This window comes from Rhinolophus ferrumequinum, chromosome 2 (genome assembly GCF_004115265.2).
Source record: "Rhinolophus ferrumequinum isolate MPI-CBG mRhiFer1 chromosome 2, mRhiFer1_v1.p, whole genome shotgun sequence".
NCBI lineage: Eukaryota > Metazoa > Chordata > Mammalia > Chiroptera > Rhinolophidae > Rhinolophus > Rhinolophus ferrumequinum.
In genome coordinates, this window is record NC_046285.1 from 61,766,118 (window position 1) to 61,785,850 (window position 19,733).

Here is a 19,733-nt window from a genome sequence, read left to right on the forward strand (position 1 = left end):
TTTCTGATAAGGAAACAGGGTGGAGGGAAGGGAATGCTGCAGGCGTCAGTGATTGTGAGATGAGAGGGTAAAGGGAGTTTGTACTGACTTCCAAAATGAGAAGGGAAAAGAAGTTTCAGGAGATAGGATGGGAAAAGCAGCCTATGTGTCATTGAACCACTAGTTTAGGGCCTGATACCCTTGGATGGCCACACCCTCCTTAAACTTAAGCCTTTAAACTCCTGTAAGCCTCAGTTCCTCATGAATAAAATGGTGATAATATCTATGATGTAGGGGTTTGTGAGGATTAAGTATATAAAGCCCCAGCAGAATGTCTCACTTGTCATATTGTATCCCTTTGGTTTTACCTTGGAATGGTTACTGTGGTTTTTCAATTTCAGGAGATGAAGTGTCAGTGCATTATGACCCGATGATTGCAAAGCTGGTCGTGTGGGCTGCAGATCGCCAGGCGGCCTTGACAAAACTGAGGTACAGCCTTCGTCAGTACCACGTGAGTGACCTGGGGCCATGTCAGCGACTGTGATGCTCTCTATAGCTCTACAGCCAAGTATGTCGGTTATGATTGGTTAGCCTCTGTCCTTGTCAACTCATTTCCACAAATTGCCCCTATGTCACACAATAATTTCCCATGGGAGAATTTCCCATGAGTCAGAATAGGGTTTGAGGACTTCCTGATTTCAGCTAGAAAAGAGAGATTACAGGACTAAAACTGTTAGTGTCATTGTTATACTTCAGTGAAATCTGATATGAAATTCCTATTCATCCTGTAGATAAGGCCAGCTATGCAAGTGTGACCTACAATCTGGCGTTATTTTCTCCAAAGGGAAATAATTGTTTAGTCTTATCCATTTGATAGCTTCTTTTTTTTCTGTGGCACATTAGTTTTCTTGGTGCGGTTAAGTTCTATACTACCGTGTTTCCCTGAAAATAAGACCTAACCAGACAATCAGCTCGAATGCGTCTTTTGGAGCAAAAATTAATATAAGACCCAGTCTTATTTTACTATAATGTAAGACCGGGTCTCATGTAATATAAATAATATAATATAATATAATATAATATAATATAATATAATATAATATAGTATAATATAATATAATACAATACCAGATCTTATATTAATTTTTGCTCCATAAGACACATTAGAGCAGATTGTCTGGCTGGGTCTTATTTTCGGGGAAACACAGTAACTGTCTGAGCTTCAGAGAAGATTTCTTAGTAACCCATGGTATTCAAATTGTTATATGTCATTACTTTGATCAACTCTCTGATTTATGTGGCTCCAACGACACTGGCCTCCTTTCCATTCCTTAGACACACAGTATGGAGCCATGTGTTCGTATTTTCTCTTCCAGAGTGTTCTTCCCGCACGTGGTTACAGGACTCCCTCCTCACGGTCCTCAGCCACTGCTCACCTCCTCAGAGCCCTTTCAGGGCTGCCCCATTTAAAATAGAACCCGTTGCTGTTCTGTCCTCTTAGCCGGCCTTATTTTTCTTCATACCACCTGACATAATATTAGATATTTGTTTACAAATATTGTTTGTTATCTGTCCCTAGAATGTAAGCTCTGTGAGGGCAAGGACTTTGTCTTGTCTCCACTGTGTCTCCAGTATCTGGATCAGGGCCTGGCACCTGCAAGTGCTCAGTAAATGGCCATTAAATGCTTGAGTGAATGAATCCAAGGCTCAGATAACTGATTTTACCCATGATTCCATTTATTGGGTGGATTTGGGTTAAGTTTTATGCCTTTTTTATTTTTATATCGGTGTGTAAACTTTGGATTTTAGTGTTGGAAGGAAACTCATTTACTCCTATCCCCTCCCCAGTGTAGTACTCCTGCCTTCTGTTTGCAGTCGTCCTCTGCTGTGGGAGCGTTCTGAGCAGCAGGTCTTCAATATCGTGCAGATAAATCTCATTTAAGTTTCTTAATATTTATCGCTTTCCTAACCTGAGTCAATTAAATGTCTCCCCTCTACCTACAGTAACACCATTTGCTGTGTCCTCTTTGTTATAGTAAAATGTCGTTTTAAATGTGAAGTCCAGATATAGAGTGATGGTGACGTGGGGTTTTTCTGCTTTGTTTTCCTGAGAGTTGTCCCTGGTAGAAAACGCTTAGCAGAAGCCATAAGAATGTTTTTCTGAATATGCTGTTTTCCCCACTCCGTGGGGACGTGACTTTGTTCTCCCCCTAGATCGTCGGCCTGCACACCAACATTGACTTCCTCCTCCGCCTGTCTGGCCACCCGGAGTTTGTAGCTGGGAACGTGCACACTGATTTCATCCCTCAACACCGTGAAGCATTGTTGCCCAGTCGGAAGGCTGTAGCCAAAGAGTTTTTATGCCAGGCAGCTCTGGGTCTCATCCTCAAGGAGAAAGCGATGTCTGATGTTTTCAAAATTCAGACACAAGGTGTGGAATGCTTTTCTCCTTCCTTTGCTTGTCAATATTCTATGAATAGTTGTTGAATGTGCTTTTCTTTCTTGATGCCACTCTTACCTCCCTTTTCTTCTCTCGGTGGTTGACACCATCCTCTGCTAATGTGGTTTTGGGGATGAAGTAGAGCCCTTTGGATATTATGATGCACCCATAAATACTTTTTAACCCATTAAATGTAACTTAACTAATCACCTAACAACGTCAAGATGGATTTCCTTTCAACCAAACACTAGTTCTTGCCACAGCCCATACTGATCCCTTCCAGCTTCTTTTATTCACCGTGTGTGGCCTCCTTTGTTGTAGCCTGTGTGCCTCCAGCACCTTCGAGGGTCCTGGGGACTAAAGATGGAATACTGGAGACTCTCAGATTTCCTTGGGTTACCCATGATTATTGTTGAGTATTTTCCTCCTGTCTTTTTCCATTCTGTGATCAAATTTATGACTAACTGGAGATGTAGGTACTTCATTATGTCATAGAATCTGAGCTTGGAGCAGACTGTGGCAGAGATTTAACCTGGCTGCCACATACGTCGCTACTTCAGCATCCCCACTAAGTTGTCACCCAACCTCTTCCTAATGCCTCAGGAAGCTAGGAATTCATAATGAAAATTCATTAGCTTATTACAGTTTTGGCCAGTTCTCCATTAAAAAGTTCTTCCCTCTAAATTGAGCAAAATCTGAGCTCTCCCAAACTTGTTCCATAATATTTACTTAAGCTAACTCTGACTTTTGGAGCAAACAGGAAAAAAAAAATTGAAACCATTTCTCTCTTTGTTATTGTTAGGATTATTGTATTGTTGTAGGATCCTATTTTTAGGATCATTAATTTCTAGATTTATTCAAGAAAGTTACATTGAAAGTTTAAAATATATAATTACATCTTTAGGAGATGAGTGCTCTATCGTCACTTTGTCCTTTTCCATTAAATGGAATGCATCTAGGGGTGACCGGTTGGCTCAGTTGGTTAGAGCGTGGTGCTGGTAGCACCAAGGTTGCCTGATCGATCCCCGCATGGGTCACTGGGAGCTGCGCCCTCCTTAAAAAGAGTCAACTGTGCCATTTTAGCATGAAACCAATATGTAACCAATGACCATGGCTGTTTCCCAATTAAAAAAAAAATTTTTTTTAATGAAATGCATGTAAATATGCCCCATAGTGTATTCCTACTATGTGCTTAGCATTTTTAGAATGGGGTGTCCTCTTGCTCTCACCTTTTTAAAACTTATAATCTTCAGAGTAAATTGTTTCTGTTTAGCTATGCTGTAACTCCTGGGTATTGTCCAACAGAGGATATACACTGAAAGAACCTCTCGGCTGGACCAGTGACATAGAATAAAAGAGGCCAGGCAAAAAAAAAATACTGAGTGGTAGAGGTTTGGGTGACCTGGATGCATTAGCCCTATCAGAAAGGGGTGACCCCTGTGCCACTTATGCTATCAGAGAACGAGAGTTTAAGCTGCAAATATTCTCATTTTTCAAGAGAAGCTGGGATTTACCACATGAAATTTCCTCAGATGTAAATCAAAATATGTAATTTAAATTTAAAGCAATGAGAAGAACAAAGAAAACACATTTGAGTTGCCAGTGTAGGTATTGTGTTTTATGTTTTCTTTTGTAATGTATAAATGTAGTTGGCTTGATGTTTAAAATTTGTTGTTGAATTTTTTTCTAGATCAATATTCTCCTTTTGCATCCAGCAGTGGAAGAAGACTGAATATCTCTTACACCAGAAACATGACTCTTAGGGACGGTAAAAACAGTAAGTAATGTTTTATTAGACGTGTGCTTTATAGAAATATATCACATTTACTTGAAAAAAAGGATTCAGCTTGGCCACAATCAGTCAATTAACCTTTTTTAAGATTCCTAGACATTGGAAGGAAGTATGCCAAAGTGATAAGAGTTCATTGGCTCTGGGTGGTAGAGTTAATGATTTTTCTTTTTCTTCATTACACTTTTTCTATATTTTGCAAATGTTCTAAAAATATGTCATAAAACATACCTAACAAAATGACTTAAATGAAATTTGCCAAAATGTCAGGGAGGTTCCCATTGGGTGGTGGGATTTGAGGTGGTCTCTTTTACCCCTACTTCTTTGTACTTTCTTTGCTTTGCAAGTTTTCTTCAGTGAGAATATCCCTTTTAAATAAGAAAAGCAACATCCAGCACTACTCCAAGGAGGGAAGATCACCGACTGCTCAGGCAGCGTTTCAGGGGGAAGTAGGCAACTAAAGAGCCATAATTTATTCAGTGCCTTTTTATCACATCTAAGTTTTTATCTTCACAACTTAACGAGCGGGAATCACTGCTATACCCACGTATGGCTGATGAAACTGAGGCAGGGAAGGTGAAATGACTTACTCGAGGCGACTCAGCGGCAGAGCCATGATTGACACCCAGTCTGTCTGACTTTGACTCCTGTGCTATTTCCACCACTTTTCCCATGGAAAATTGATTTCTGGTTGCAAACTAATTTCAGTAGGTTCAGGGTGGGGACTGATTTATTATAACTGAAGTCAGGAGAGGCTGACACCTAAGCCAGAGTTTATAAATTTCTGGCTGGAGCAATGTACCAGAGGGACCAGAGTCATGTGATAGCTGGCTGTGACATCCCTTCTGCTGCAGTACAGTTTGCGTTGGGAGCCAGATGGGGGCAGAGTCAGAGGTGGGCAGGCTGGGTAACCTTGGGTGTGAGGAGTTAGAGGTGTTACTGACCTGTGACAGCTCTGTTATAAGGTGCCTCCCAGGTAGAACAGAATCTTCCTGCCAGCTCATCACAGCACCCTGCTCTTTACCTCAACTCTACAGAGAGTGCCAAAAAAATGTATACACATTTTAAGAAAGGAAAACTGCATTAAAATTGTAACACTCAATATATACCGATAACAAAAGATGAATACAAGTCACGTTTGACTCCTGCAATTACAAGAGGTGCTCAAAGTGGTTATCATCTGCCTCCAGACACATCTGATTACGGCGAACTACCGCTTGAGCAACGTTGAGCAAAGTGTCCACTTGTATACATTTTTTTTGGCACCCCTCGTTTGTAGACATCCACTTAGGTCTTAACAAACTTTTTGTTCACAAAAGTTGATGGGGTTATAACTCCTTAGGTGTTTTTTCATCCTGAGCTTATATCATCGTTACCTTAAGTACATTGAATATTTGGAAAGAAAGTTTGCAAAGATCCCTTATAGAGTATCATTCTGCAAATGATTAACCTATCCATTTTATGCTCGTGTATTTATTCATTTCATCCTAAAAAACAGCCTCCAAAATGTGGAAGTATCTTACTCTAGACTCCTAAATACCAGTACCAGTAGCAACAAAGTTTCAGTGGCCTCTTTAACCTAAATGAAACGGAAAAATCACATGCGTGGTTATCATTCAGATGAGCCAACTGTGTTATTTGGCATGGATCTTCACTAACTCACTGAATGGTGTTGTGAATTATGTTGCATTTCTTGGAATTTTTTAAAATTTTAATTAAAGAAATATATAACTGAAAAGCCAACATGATGGCTGTTCACTACATCTTTTTGGCAGTATTTTTCAACAATAATCCAGGTCTGAATGTTATAGAATGTAGCTTTCAGAAGTGTTACGCTAATCAGCAGTGGCCATGGTTGAATAGGACAGTACACGGAACAGGAAGTCTAAGCGCCTGAACCATTTCTGAATCTAAAATAGAACCAGCTCTTAATGATCTCAGTAAAAATGACCAAGTATTTTAAATACTTAAGGCTTGAAAAATATCCTCCCTTTGTTACTAGTGGCCATGTGTCACAGAACCCGTCCTTCCCCTTAATAATAATAACAATAATAATAATAATAAACAACAATAGCTGAGATTTACTGAGTGGTATATGTCACACATTGTATTAGGCTCTCTCCATCAATTAATTTATTTTGCATTTCTCAGAACAGGCCAATGAAATTGATGTTTTATTAGTGTCAATTTTATAAATGGGGGAACCATAGCTTAGAAAGATTAATAATTTTCTTAAAATCACACCGAAAGTGATTGGTGGAGCCAGAATTTGAACCCACATTTCGGGGTACCTGTGCTTACCTAACACTGCTTCATGCAGACTTCCACACTTTACTACATAGATTAGAGGATATTTAAGATTCTCTTGTGGGGACCAGGTGATACCTAGCGGAGGGAGGAACAGACTGAGTCACCCTGTAATTTATGATTGAATTTAGACTTTTCCTGGCAGTGTCTTTACTGTGATTCTATTGACATTCATGTCATTTAAGTCCTTTTCATATTTTGTAAATTATAAGAAAACTGATCAGGTATACTTGGATGCATTTTCTCTTGAGAAGGGTTAAAGATATTGACAAGATATAGGGTGGAGAAGTTTCATTCATTCATACATTCAGTACAAAATTTTTGAAAAAATAGATATTCTGAGTAATATGAAGAAGAGTAAAAATGTCTTTGTCCCTGTTTTTTTCTCTAAGGAATTTACCACTTGGCAAAGGAGAAGTGTGTGTTGGGAAATGGATGGCGTAGTGGTTAATAACACAGCCCCGGAGTTAGACTGTGTGGGTTTGAATTCTGGCCCCCTTCTTGTCTGTCACCCTTGGGCAACTCACACGCTGTCTAAGCATCACGTGTCTGCAGCCGTACAGGGGGATGGCAATGGTGACGGATTCCTTGGGTTATTGTAGATATTAAATGAAACAACACGTAAAGCACTTAGCTCATTGTGTGGCACATAGCAAGCAGTCAACAGACATTAGCTGTCATCATCATCACTATTATTAAACGATCCCCTTGCTACTATTGGAAGGACAAGGTAGATATGCATGTCACATGTTAACTAAAATGAAGTTGTTTGCAGAACAATGTATAGCAATATCCTATTTTTATAAAAGAAAAATACAAGCGTGACTGCATTTTAAACGGTCCAAAAGGATTCATACATTCAAGTGTTTAATAGTAGTTACATCTGCGCAATAAAGAGGTCTTTCAGGCCCTGTAAACCTTTTTATTTTTGCAATTTTTTAATGAGAAAATTCACTCTATCATAACAGTGGATGAAAGGAGAATCATACTAGTGTTTATATGCAGAAGTCTAACTGTTCAGAGAGAGAATTCATTCTGTCTGAACAGGCTCTTCCCAAGTAAGCTACATATGAACAAGGGGCGGGGTCTCAGCCGGTGCTGCTGGGGACCAGCAATGCAGTGAAGGAGGAGAAAGCAAAGAGGCACAGTGAGGGGAAGGCTCGAGACGCGTATGGAGAATACTGATTGGCCTCTTTCCCCATTTGGTTGGACATAGAGCTATGTAGACGAAGGGTAGGAAATAAGACTGTGAATTTGGTGCTCTCGATTCAAGGCCAAGTATGTGGAATGTAGTGGGGACATACAGGTACATCAGCTGGAAGGGTTGAGACAGGAAGCAGAAGTCCTCGAAGGACCTTCTCAGAGGCAGGCAGGCCTGGGGCCATCTCCCTGATGGAAATGGAAAGGAAGAAATGCATAGGACAGGTACTCAAAGGGAAGAATTTGGCAGCTTTGTGGTGACTGTTGGAGGTGGAAAGCATAGGAGAAGGTGAAGGCAAGAATGACAGATTTTAAACCTGAATGACAGAAGACTAGCCGTAGCAGTCATGGAGCTCACAGGTCAGGAGAAAAAGCATGTTCATTTTAAAGTACGGACAGAACATCTAGCTGGGAATCACTGACCAGAGTTCTGGAGAAGGAAGAGCAGGGCTGGAAACAGACTTGAGCTGGCAGCATCAAAATGATGGTTGAAGTGTTAGGACTGGATGAAATGACTTCAGTTTATATTCTCTACCCTGCAAAAGTTTTGCTATCTCCAAGGATAGTCTTTAACCAATTCTGTAGTCACATAATAATACGGATATATTGTATATTATATTTGTATAGTCTGTTACAGTTTATAATCTCACATTTATTTAATCATTGTTACATTCTCATACTCATTTAATGGGTCAGAATGGATCAGAAAATTGACTCAGAGATTTTGAATGACTTAGTCAAGATCACCGAGGTGATCATGCCACAGATGGCAGGTTTGGGTCTTACACCAGAACTCCTCTTTCCCAATTAATTGCATTTTCTATAACACGGAAGCCTTTCCTAGTGGAGGAGAAAATATCTAAAATAGCCTGCGACCTTAAAAGAACTAAAACTCCATTTTTAGAAAAGTTTGAAATTCACCTTTATTGAAAAGCGCCTGATAGTTTGGTTGCTTTTTTTGTTTTGTTTTGTTTTTCATTTTTATTGCCAGGAAATTAAAAGATGTTGCTATCCTTCACAGCTAGTTATCGTTAGGTTGAAAATGAGATGTTAGGAATTTCAGTTATTGAATAAATGAAGGTCTTCTAATTTTTCTTAATTTTTTTTTTTCCCCTGAAGATGTAGCCATAGCTGTAACATATAACCATGATGGGTCATATAGCATGCAGGTAAGCCTTACTGGTTTTGTTCTCCAGTTCAGAGCTAAATCTGGTCTCTCTCACACTGATCATGGTCTTTTTTACTCTCTGGTTTCTCTTAAGCCATTGATCATTATGTCTGTAGTGAGGAGGATGGCGTAGGCATTTATTTCAGACCAATTTGAGGAAATGATCCCCTGTACAGTTTCTGATTGTTTACTCATTTTGGTTGTGGTTCCTTTAAGAATAACAACTTGGCAAAAAATATTAGCTTTGAATCGGACACCTATCGAACCCCTAATGTGTGTGCAAGTATTTATATCTAAAGCAGCAGTTCTCAAACTTTTTGGTGTCAGGACCGCTGTACATTCTTAAAAATTATTGAGACTCCCCAAAGAGCTTTTGTTTATATTAGTTTCATCTATTAATATTTATTATTCAATCAGAACATTTTTATGTTTTATTACTTTTAATGTATATTTTTAAATATATATAACATAAAATTTACCATTTTAACCATTTTTAAGTGTACAGTTCAGTGGCATTAAATACATTCACATTGTTGTATAACCATCACCACCGTCCATCTGCAGAACTTTTCTGCTCTCGTAAAACTGAAGCTCTGTACCCATTAAACAACAGCACCGCTCGCTCCCGCCACCCTGTTACTCCCTTTCCCCCCAGCCCCTGGCAACCACCATTCACTTTCTGTCTCTATGAATGTGACTGTTATGGATACCTCATGTAAGTGAAATCATTCATTATTTGTCTTTTTGTGACTGGCTTATGTCACTTAGCATAGTGTCTTTAAAGTTCTTCCATGTTGTAACATGTATATAAATTTCCTTCCTTGTTAAGGCTGAATAATATTTTATTGACTGTGTATTCCACACTTTGTTTATTTGTTCATCTGTTGGTGATACTTGGGTTGCTTCCACCTTTTGGCTACTGAGAAGAACGTTACTATGAACATAGGGGTACTAATATCTCTTTGAGACCCTTTTTTCAATTCTTTTGGGCATATATCCAGGAGTAGAATTGCTGGATCATAAATATGGTAGTTCTGTTTTTAACTTTTTGAAGAGCTACCATACTGTTTTCCATAGGGACTACACAATTTAACATTTTCACCAACAGTGTACAAGGGTTTCAATTTCTCTACATCTTTGCTTACATTTATTTTCTGGTTCTTCTTCTTCTTTTTTATAACAGTCAACCTAATGAGTGTAAAGTAATATCTCATTATGGTTTTGATTTGCATCTCCTTAATGACTAATGTAAGAACTCAACCAAATTCCTACAGTAAAGTACAAATTCAGAGACTAGAATAAATCATTTTTAATATGAACTAAGATTTCAAATCTTGCAAAATGGATTTATCAATGATAAGCTTTGTATCTCCCAACACTTTGAGACACATTGGTTTTCTTTCTCTGAGATTTAGAAAAACTGGGAACTGCATGTCCTTTAGTATATGAGAGTTGTAATGCATATTGGTACCTCTGGTTTGGAGCCCCTTTTTGTCTTTTGATAAATGGTAAAGTAAATCTCAGGTTTATTCTAATAGGCTCATTGAACTACATTCACAAATTTAGAATGTGCTTTTCTAAATCTTTGAACAAACTGTTTGCAATCTAACCTTTATGTCCTGAGAATTTCACAAAATTCAAATGGCTGTTTTAGTAGGTTACAAAGCAGAATAAAATGTCATATTTAACTTAGAATAGATGAAAACCTATGTATAAATACTGCAGTGTGACCTATTTCACCTTAGGCTACATAATATATTTGAAAAGAATAGCCACAGGGCTTTGACACTAAAATCATGGGAATTGAGATGAACAGTAGAGAGAGAGGATTTAAATGAATTTTCTGTGTGTAAGGGAAAATTTTCTTGAGTGTATATGGAAAAAAACATTCTCTGGAACAGAAAGGTTTCATGTCCTTTTGTTATCTTCCTTGAAAGATTTAAGTGTGAAATCTGTTCTTTGGCACGCTCTCTCTTAGAGTGAGAAAATTATGGTCAATCTCCAGCTAATTTTTGTTCTTAAATCATAACTGAATCCCATAAATTGGACCTACATGCTAGTGAGATAAAAGAAATACCATCTAATTATGTGGTTCTGGTATTTTTCACTACTCACTTTGGCACAGTAAAACTAAATTTGACTTTGGGTACTCAGAAATGAATACTAATATGTAATGCACTCAACCAAATTTTAATAATTTTGCTTAATTTGATTTATATTTCTATTTCACATTTTTATTGCTATTCTTACATGAGCCTTTATTTGTAGCATTATGGTGTATAGATATGTTATATAACTTTTTTTTCTTTTAATTATCTTACTGCTGTCTCTATCTAGAGTGCTTTGTTTATGAATATTAGGGGGAAAGTTTCTACATGACTTTTTTTAAAAAACATTTTACCTGTTATCTTTTGAAACTATTGAAATAGTATAGAACTGATTCTGATTTTATTAACCCTGTAGGGTTATTCATTTATTTTAAGGATCTTTGTTTGTTTATATTTGTTTCAGATTGAAGATAAAATTTTCCAAGTCCTTGGTGATCTTTACAGTGAAGGAGATTGCACTTACCTGAAATGTTCTATTAATGGAGTTGCTAGTAAAGCTAAGCTAATTGTCCTGGAGAACACAATTTACCTATTTTCCATGGTAATGTCTCTTCTATATAATAACACTGTTGGGGTTTGGGAGAAAATTGCTTGACCAGAGGCATCCCATTGAAAGAGATTAGAAAGATCCCGCTTCCTTCAATCACTACAATGAAGTTTTCTCTGTTTCCCTCTCCACTCTGTTTCTTTGCCGCATTTCTGCCTTCTCTCATTCTTTGTTCACATGGCTTCTCATTGATAGACACATATCCATTTTCTTTTTTAATTCTGACATATGTGCTCATGCTCTTGCCAGAGAGTATCTCCCTGCTCAGTGGGCCCTGTTCTCTCAGGGATTTGATGCCTGAACACTTTCCCTAACCACCATCCTCCTGGTACTTGGAATCCTGAGATGTGGGAGAAGGTGACTGTTGGGAGAGGAGTTGGAACCAGATGTTCCCGTGGGGAAGGTGTGCAGTAGGAAGGTGGGTGGGGTTAGTGGTGTTCTTTTGGATCATTGCAACAGGTTTTGCATGGATGTGATTGAGAATTTATTGGGAGACCTTAGCATTCTGCCCTGGGAGAAGAAAGAGAATGGATTATCAAATATACTGTGGCCTCTTACAGTCCTCTCACATTTCGGAACCGTCTTACAGATCGCAGTTCTTTGTGATGAGATGCCTTTAGTGTTCCAGTAATTAAACTACTGTATATGGAGTCAGGGATGATGTCACTTTCCCAGGCATTCCTTTCCATAGTCAATATGCTATCGCGATGTGATGGTAGAGGCAGCATGAGTGGTGAAGAGCATCAGTTCTGGGAGACGAAGCTGCTTTGGTTCAAATTCTGGTCCTACCACTGAGTAGCTATGTGACCTCAGACAAGTGAAACTCGCTGAGCCTCAAGACTCCCCATCTATAAACAGGAATAATAACAGTACCTACCTCATAAGGTTGTTGTGACAATTAATGACATTATTTATATACTATATAAAACTCTTATGAATAGTTCTTGACTTAGACTAAGCACTTGATAGTGGGCTACTAAAAATGGCTTCCAGACGGTGGCTAAAGTTATATACATCAATTCCTTTAATCCTCTCTGAGGCATGTATACCATCAGTCCTTCACAATGGGAAACCAAAACTGAGAGGGATTTGGTAATTTGCTCAGGGTCACAAAGCTAGATTAGAGCCCTGATAGTAAAGGTGACTAACATTGAACAGATAACTTGAAAACAATCCTAACCTCAGGTATATTAGTAAAACTATAGGGATAAGATCTTGATTTCATGTCTGCCTTGTTTTCTATTTATAGGAAGGAACTGTTCAGATTGACATTCCAGTCCCCAAATACTTGTCTTCAGTGACTTCAGAAGGAACTCAGGGAGGTGCCATAGCTCCTATGGCTGGAACCATTGAGAAGGTAATCACGTGAATGTATGTAGAATAGTGTCTGGTAAATAAATGTCTTTGTCGAACTTTGTCATATATATTCTTTTTCCCTTTCTAAATCTTACTCATTAGAAAAGCATCCATTTCAAGAAATCAAGAAACTCTAAGATAGATTCAAGTTCTGTATTACAGTCTTCAATGAAAATACCCATTTACCTAATTTATGATAAACACTGTTGTTTTTGAAAGTGGGAATTTCCATGAAAGTACAAATAATTTAAATTGTCTTTTCATGATTAAAATAGAGTATTCACCAAGCATCATCCAAAAGGGCTGTCTTTTTTTTAATGTTAAATTTAACAGTGAACAATTTATCATGAAATAATGACTTTTCCCTAATGTACATAATTGTATCTGTGTTAAAATATGAAAGGCTGGTATTGGTGAAGAACAACATGATTTGGTGTTGAATGCAGTATATATTCAGAGATAAGGTCCATACTGATATACCTTCAAATGGTGATAGATTAGTAGTCTCCTTTTATATACTTGAATATCGTAGAGTCCCCTCAAGTGCATTTAAGTCATAAAAATTCAACTGCATATTCTTGGTACCCCCAAAAAGAAGAAAATAACTATTTAAATAGTTTGAGTGATTTCATCAACTGGTCCCCTCTGGAAATGTTTGCTACATAGGGAGTGTGAGTTGGGAAATTCTCTGCCTTTAGTGCATTCAGCCTCCGTTCCCACAGGCCTCTCTCAACGTGAGCGTCCTACACAGGGTGTGCAGAGATGTATATTCTCCCCAAGCTGGCCCATAAACCCAGACCATTGGTTTCATCTGACACTAAAGCATCACCCAGCATTGGGTGATTCCTGGGGCTTTCAAGGCTGTTTCTCATTTTTCACAATTTTGGTTCTACTTTAGAACCTAAGTTGACTTTAGAACCTAACTCCCCTGTGTGACGTGGATACATCACACTCCTTGATAACCGTGTTAACCAAGAAGACTGTGTGACCAAATGGGATATATTGAGTTCATTTATACGTATGAAAAGGAAAACAGAGTTTTTGGGGGTTGCCAATCAGTTTAATTCTTACACATAAAGATTATCTATACATTTACTACATGGGGCCACAAAGACTTGAAACACTATCCTAGACAACCTAAAAACTAGAGAACTAGGCAAGACCCTCTACCCTGCCTGTGGTGCAGACATTTAAGTATAGTAGTCCTTCCTGTTGGTGCTTTGTCTTGTCTGTGCATTCATAAACATACAAAAGGGTCCCAAGATACATAAAACATGTTCCTCTGTGTCAAGGAAAACTAGATGACTTAGGGGGTAGGGAGGGGGAGCTAAGTCATGTCTCCCACTGATAACAGTGCCAGCAAGGCCAGACCGACCTGTGGGTCTCTGATTTGTACCAACACACTTATCTTTGGCAGACGAGACAACCACGTTGACTCTTACTTCTGCTATGTACATTTACAGTAAGTGGTACAGTAAGTGGTACCTCGGTTTTCTAACATAATCCGTTCCGGAAGTCCGTTCGAATTCTGAAACATTCGAAAACTGAGGCATAGTTTCCCCATAGAAAGTAATGCAAAATGGATTAATCCGTTCCAGACCTTTAAAATCAATCCCTGAAACTGCAAATTTAGCATGAATTTTACTAATGATACCAGAAATCCATAAAATTTACGCATTCATAAACCGAAATGTTCGTCAATGGAGACGTTCGAAAACTGAGGTACTACTGTATATATCAACTCTGGGCCACGAAGGACCTCTGTGTCTTCAAGTATTAACCTGTCACTCTGAATCTCTAGGTGTTTGTGAAAGCTGGAGACAAAGTAAAAGCTGGAGATTCTCTAATGGTTATGATCGCCATGAAAATGGAGGTAAGTGAAATCATGAGTTCAACTGCCAAGTAAACTTTGGGACCTATCAGACCTAACTGTTCTTTGCCTTATTTGGTACTTTTTAAATATTAAGAGCCATGCATTGATGAAGCATTAACTGCAGGAAACAAAACTAAACCATCCTTCTCGCTTTAATTTTGTGAAATCGCACCTGTCATTTGATTCCGAACTTAATGAAATTATCAAAAGCTTAGATTCGGGCAGTAACCCAACTGAATGTTAACTATGGGTATTTTCTAAGGCCAAACCTAGGGTGGCAACCATCAGTAGCAAAGTGAAAACCTCAGTCATATTAAATTAGCTGTTTGGGTTTTTAGGTGGTTGGGAATTATAGGCCAGTAGTTCTCAACCCTGGCCACATATTACAGTCACCTGGGAGCTTTTAAAAAACGACTTATCAGCGGCCCCGCCCCCTGGTAGGCTCATGCCCTATGTCGCCTCCGTGCTCAGTCTGTCCTCTGGCTGCTGTGACAAGGACACTTGGCAGACTCAGCACCTTGGCGCAGCAGGCCGGCTCCCTTGTCTGCGTCCCTGTGACCGCCGCAGTGATGATGGCCTCAGGAGTGCAAGTCGCTGATGAACTATGTCATATCTTTTATGACATGGAAGTTCAGAAGTGTTCCACACCAAAATAAATCAAGAATAAAAAGAAATCTGTCATTTTTCGTGTCAGTGCAGACAAAAGGTGCATCCTTGTAGAAGAAGGCAAAGGGATCTTGGTTGGAGTTGTTAGTGTGACCATAATGGATCCTTTGAAGAGTTTTGCAGAAATGTTTCCTGAGAAAGACTGTCACTGTGCTTTGTGTGATACAAGCTTTGAAACGAAGGAATCCAGAAAAAAGGAGTTTATGTTTTTGTGTGTGTGTGGGTGGGGGGTGGGGAGGGTACCAGAGCTAACACCTCTGAAAAGTAAAATGATATATGCAAGCTCCAAGAATGCAATTAAAAAAGATATTCCAAGGCATAAAACACGAATGTCAAGCAAATGGGCCAGAAGACCTCAAAGGCTTGTATTGCTAAAAAGCTGAAGGGATCCCTACAGCCTTTGAAGGATGTCCTGTGTAGATCATCATTCAGTGCCACAAATTGAAAGCTTCCATGTTTAATGTTGTCCTCTTGCTGTATAAGGAAAGAAAATATGTTTAGGCCAGGGACTCATGGAGGGGGAGCTGTCTTGTCATCGGTTACAGTAAACTAAATATTCTACAAACACATGCAAAAAAACAAAAGAACAACTTCCCCAGACCAGTTGAATTGGGATCTCCCAGAGTGATCCCAAGGGTCAGTTGTTTTTAAAAGCATCCCAAGTGAGATTCTACTGTGAAACTTGGGAGCTTCCCAGTTAGTGACCTTGAATGGGTTACAGGTGTGTTGACCCTAAGCACACCATGAAAATGTTGTTTTCTCTGTGTACTGTGACATGAAAAGAGTGGGGAAGCACTGACAGACAACAAACTATCCAAACAATTGGCTTCATTTTTCACTTTGTGTCTGACTTTCTTGACTTGGTACACACTTGGTCTTCATTAGTATCGCAACCATTGTTTGTCATGTCTTGTGTCTCTGCAGCATACCATAAAGGCTCCAAAGGATGGCACGATCAAGAAAGTGTTCTACAAAGAAGGTTCTCAGGCCAACAGACATGCTCCTTTAGTCGAGTTTGAGAAAGAGGAATCTGACAAAAGTGAAGTAGAATGAACTGCATCAAAGAAATAGCCAATAAAGCAATCTTAAGTATAGTATCTCTACACCAAAAAGAGAAAGTGCCTTCCTGCTTTTCTTGGGGTCTGATAAACAGCAATTTTACTAAATGATTGCGTGATTATGTTAAAACCCTTTCATATTTGAGAATCATGCACTTGGGTCATAAATACAATAAATTGTCTCAATATTTCATACTAATAAAATTGAATTATACTTTTTTATTGGAAGTAATGTGACTTATTTCTGCCTCAGATTTTATACAGTGTGGTATCTTTTAGGAAGTTGGGCAGCAACTTTATCAAAAGAGAATGAATGGAAGAGAAAGGTCGTTTAACTAAATGAATCATTTCGCAGTTACAATCATGATGAAAATGGACAGTAACATATTTCAGAGACAGATGACAGAGCTAAACTCAATCAAGATTTTGTTTTCACTAAAGAGTATTAGTGAGCTTACAACATGGGTGTTATTTCTTGTGTGTGTGATTGGAAAGTTTCTGTCTACAGTGCCTCTGCTTTTATTGTACTTTCTAAGACTGTACAAATATATATATATATTTATATTCATATATTTATATATATAAATGGTCATGCACCACTTAACTACGGGGATATGTTCTGAGAAGTGCATCGTTAGGTGATTTCATCATGCGAGCATCATGGACTATACTTACACAAACCTAGATGGTATAGCCTGTTACACGTGTAGGCTGTATGGTATAGACTGTTGCTCCTGGCTACAAGTCTCTACAGCATGTTACTGTACAAAACAGCATGAGAGTAAATCAAACACAAGAAAATGCTGCAATCAAGAGATACAATAAATACAAGATGAATGAGGCAGCTGTAGAACAATATACTGTTTTATAGCAAACTATTTTTTTTATGAGTAGAAAGAGTAACTCTAACAATAAAAAGTACAATGTAGTTAATATATATACCAGTAACATACCGTGCTTCCCTGAAAATAAGACTTAGCTGGACAGTCAGCTCTAACGCATCTTTTGGAACAAAAATTAATATAAGACCCAGTATTATATATTATATTATATTATATTATATTATATTATATTATATTATATTATATTATAGTGTAAGACCCGGTCTTGTATTATAGTAAAATAAGACTGGGTCTTATATTAATTTTTGCTCCAAAAGACACATTAGAGCTGATTGTCTGGCTAGGTCTTATTTTCAGGGAAACACAGTAGTCGTTTATTATCGTCAAGTAGTATGTACTGTATATAATTGTATGTGCTATACTTTCATATGACTGGCAGTGTAGTAGGTTTGTTTACACTAGCATCGCCACAGACATATACCGTGTTTCCCCAAAAATAAGACCTAGCCGGACAATCAGCTCTAATGAGTCTTTTGGAGCAAAAATTAATATAAGATCCGGTCTTATTTTACTGTAATATAAGACCGGGTATAATATAATATAATATAATATAATATAATATAATATAATATAATATAATATAATATAATAATAGTATACCAGGTCTTATATTAAATTTTGCTCCAAAAGACGCATTAGAGCTGATTGTCCGGCTAGGTCTTATTTTTGGGGAAGCACAGTATAGGTCGTGCGTTGACATTGTGACAGCTAGGTGATAAGAATTTTTCAGCTCCGTTATAATCTTATGGGACCACTATCATGTATGTAACCCATCACTGATTGAAATGTTCTGCTGCATGTGACTATATATGTATATATACACACATACACAAACTTACAAATTTATGTATATATAATTATGTTCTGTATGCTAGAATGTATTATTTGGATAAATTTGAAAAAATAATTTTACAGAGAGTAAGTGTAGAAAGCCTCTCTGTGCTGAATACTTTTTTCATGATTTCATTAAGGAAAAAAAATTCAATTATATTTCTTCGTTTTTGTTTATATTCTGTTTGTCACAATTAGGAACAGATAGTCAGCCCTCTGCACTTTCACGTACCCACTAAAGTATTAAATATTTGTTGAATGAATTATTGCTGCATATATAGATTGTTATATGTTGTGGGGAATACAAGGAAATATAAAGGATGCTCTCTGTACTTTAAGATGCCTATGATTTAATTGGGAAAATAAGACATAATCATGTCAAAAGTTGCATGGGAAATATGAAGTCCAAAATCAATTAATCTATCTCCTGGTTGCCAAGGAAGCAACTCCATTGTCAAGAGAGTAGTGAGAAAGTTACCAAATACTAAAATTGGAAATGCTGAGTTCTCAAATAAATCTGATTACACAGCTTAGAATGTTCATTTTTCCAATAAGGCAACATGAAACTCAATATTCTAAGGTGTGTGTAAAGATGAAGAGTGGTGTCATGTGACTGGTGCAGAAAATAGGTATTTTTGGAGCTGGGGTGTGAAAATTCTGTGGGCAGGTAAAATCAGGATAGGTTTCATAAAGGAAGGAGAACCCAGGGGCAGTAATGGAGAGTGAGAGTCGTAGCCTAGAAACAAAGGAGCAGGGCTACATTGTTGAAAATGAGCAAAGTAGGTTCTATATTCGGGAGTAGACCTGTCCAACTGGATGGGAGTGCTTGGGGAGGAGGCCACACTCTAAGAGAAAGATGTGAAATGTAGGTTGGGGCCAGATGGAGTAGCAGGTTTGGATTTAATCTTGCCAAGTAGTGGTTACACTGAATTATTTTTTAGCAGGGAAAGTTTATCTGGCAATTAGAGCCCCTTTAAGAAACTTGAACATTATTTCACAAGGTTGAGCGTTTGCATACCCTATGACCTAATATCCCACTTTTAGAAATGCACAAATGCACATGTGCACAAAGAAGGTTCATAGCCACATTACCCATAATAGCAAAGCACTGGAAACAACCTGAGTTGGTTGGCAGGAGAAGGGGTAAGTAAATAACTGGTGTGGCACACGCTGGAATACTATGTAACAACAACAAAAGCTTTAAGAGCATCAACATGGATGAATCTTGGAATCAATATACTGAGTGAAGTAGCATGTTTCGGGAGCTACACAGTACGGTACTACCTTTACAGACTTCCACAATCAGCAAAATCAACAACATGGTGTTATATATGTGTCTTCAGTTATGTGCTGCATAATGAAGTTTTGGTCCAGGACGGACCACATCTACGAGAGTGGTCCCGTAAGATTATAATGGAGCCCAAAAAATTCCTGTCGGCTAGTGTCATACCCATCGTAATATCATATAGCACAAAGGTTGCAAAAATCACCAAAGCTGTGGTGTAGGTG

General features: G+C 38.2%; 1 protein-coding gene and 1 pseudogene across 1 annotated transcript in view; both read left to right on the forward strand.

Moving 5' to 3' along the window:
* MCCC1 (methylcrotonyl-CoA carboxylase subunit 1) overlaps positions 1–16,720 on the forward strand; it is a 58,356-nt gene extending 41,636 nt beyond the window's left edge. The window contains exons 12-19 of the mRNA XM_033089042.1: positions 381–490; positions 2,194–2,410; positions 4,110–4,196; positions 8,835–8,884; positions 11,395–11,532; positions 12,788–12,895; positions 14,696–14,767; positions 16,358–16,720. Of these exons, the coding sequence (XP_032944933.1) occupies positions 381–490; positions 2,194–2,410; positions 4,110–4,196; positions 8,835–8,884; positions 11,395–11,532; positions 12,788–12,895; positions 14,696–14,767; positions 16,358–16,486 (911 nt within the window). The 3' untranslated portion in view covers positions 16,487–16,720. The remainder of the gene's footprint in view (positions 1–380; positions 491–2,193; positions 2,411–4,109; positions 4,197–8,834; positions 8,885–11,394; positions 11,533–12,787; positions 12,896–14,695; positions 14,768–16,357) is intronic.
* Positions 15,255–15,853, forward strand: LOC117012680 (destrin-like; annotated as a pseudogene).
* Positions 16,721–19,733: the final 3,013 nt, after the last annotated feature.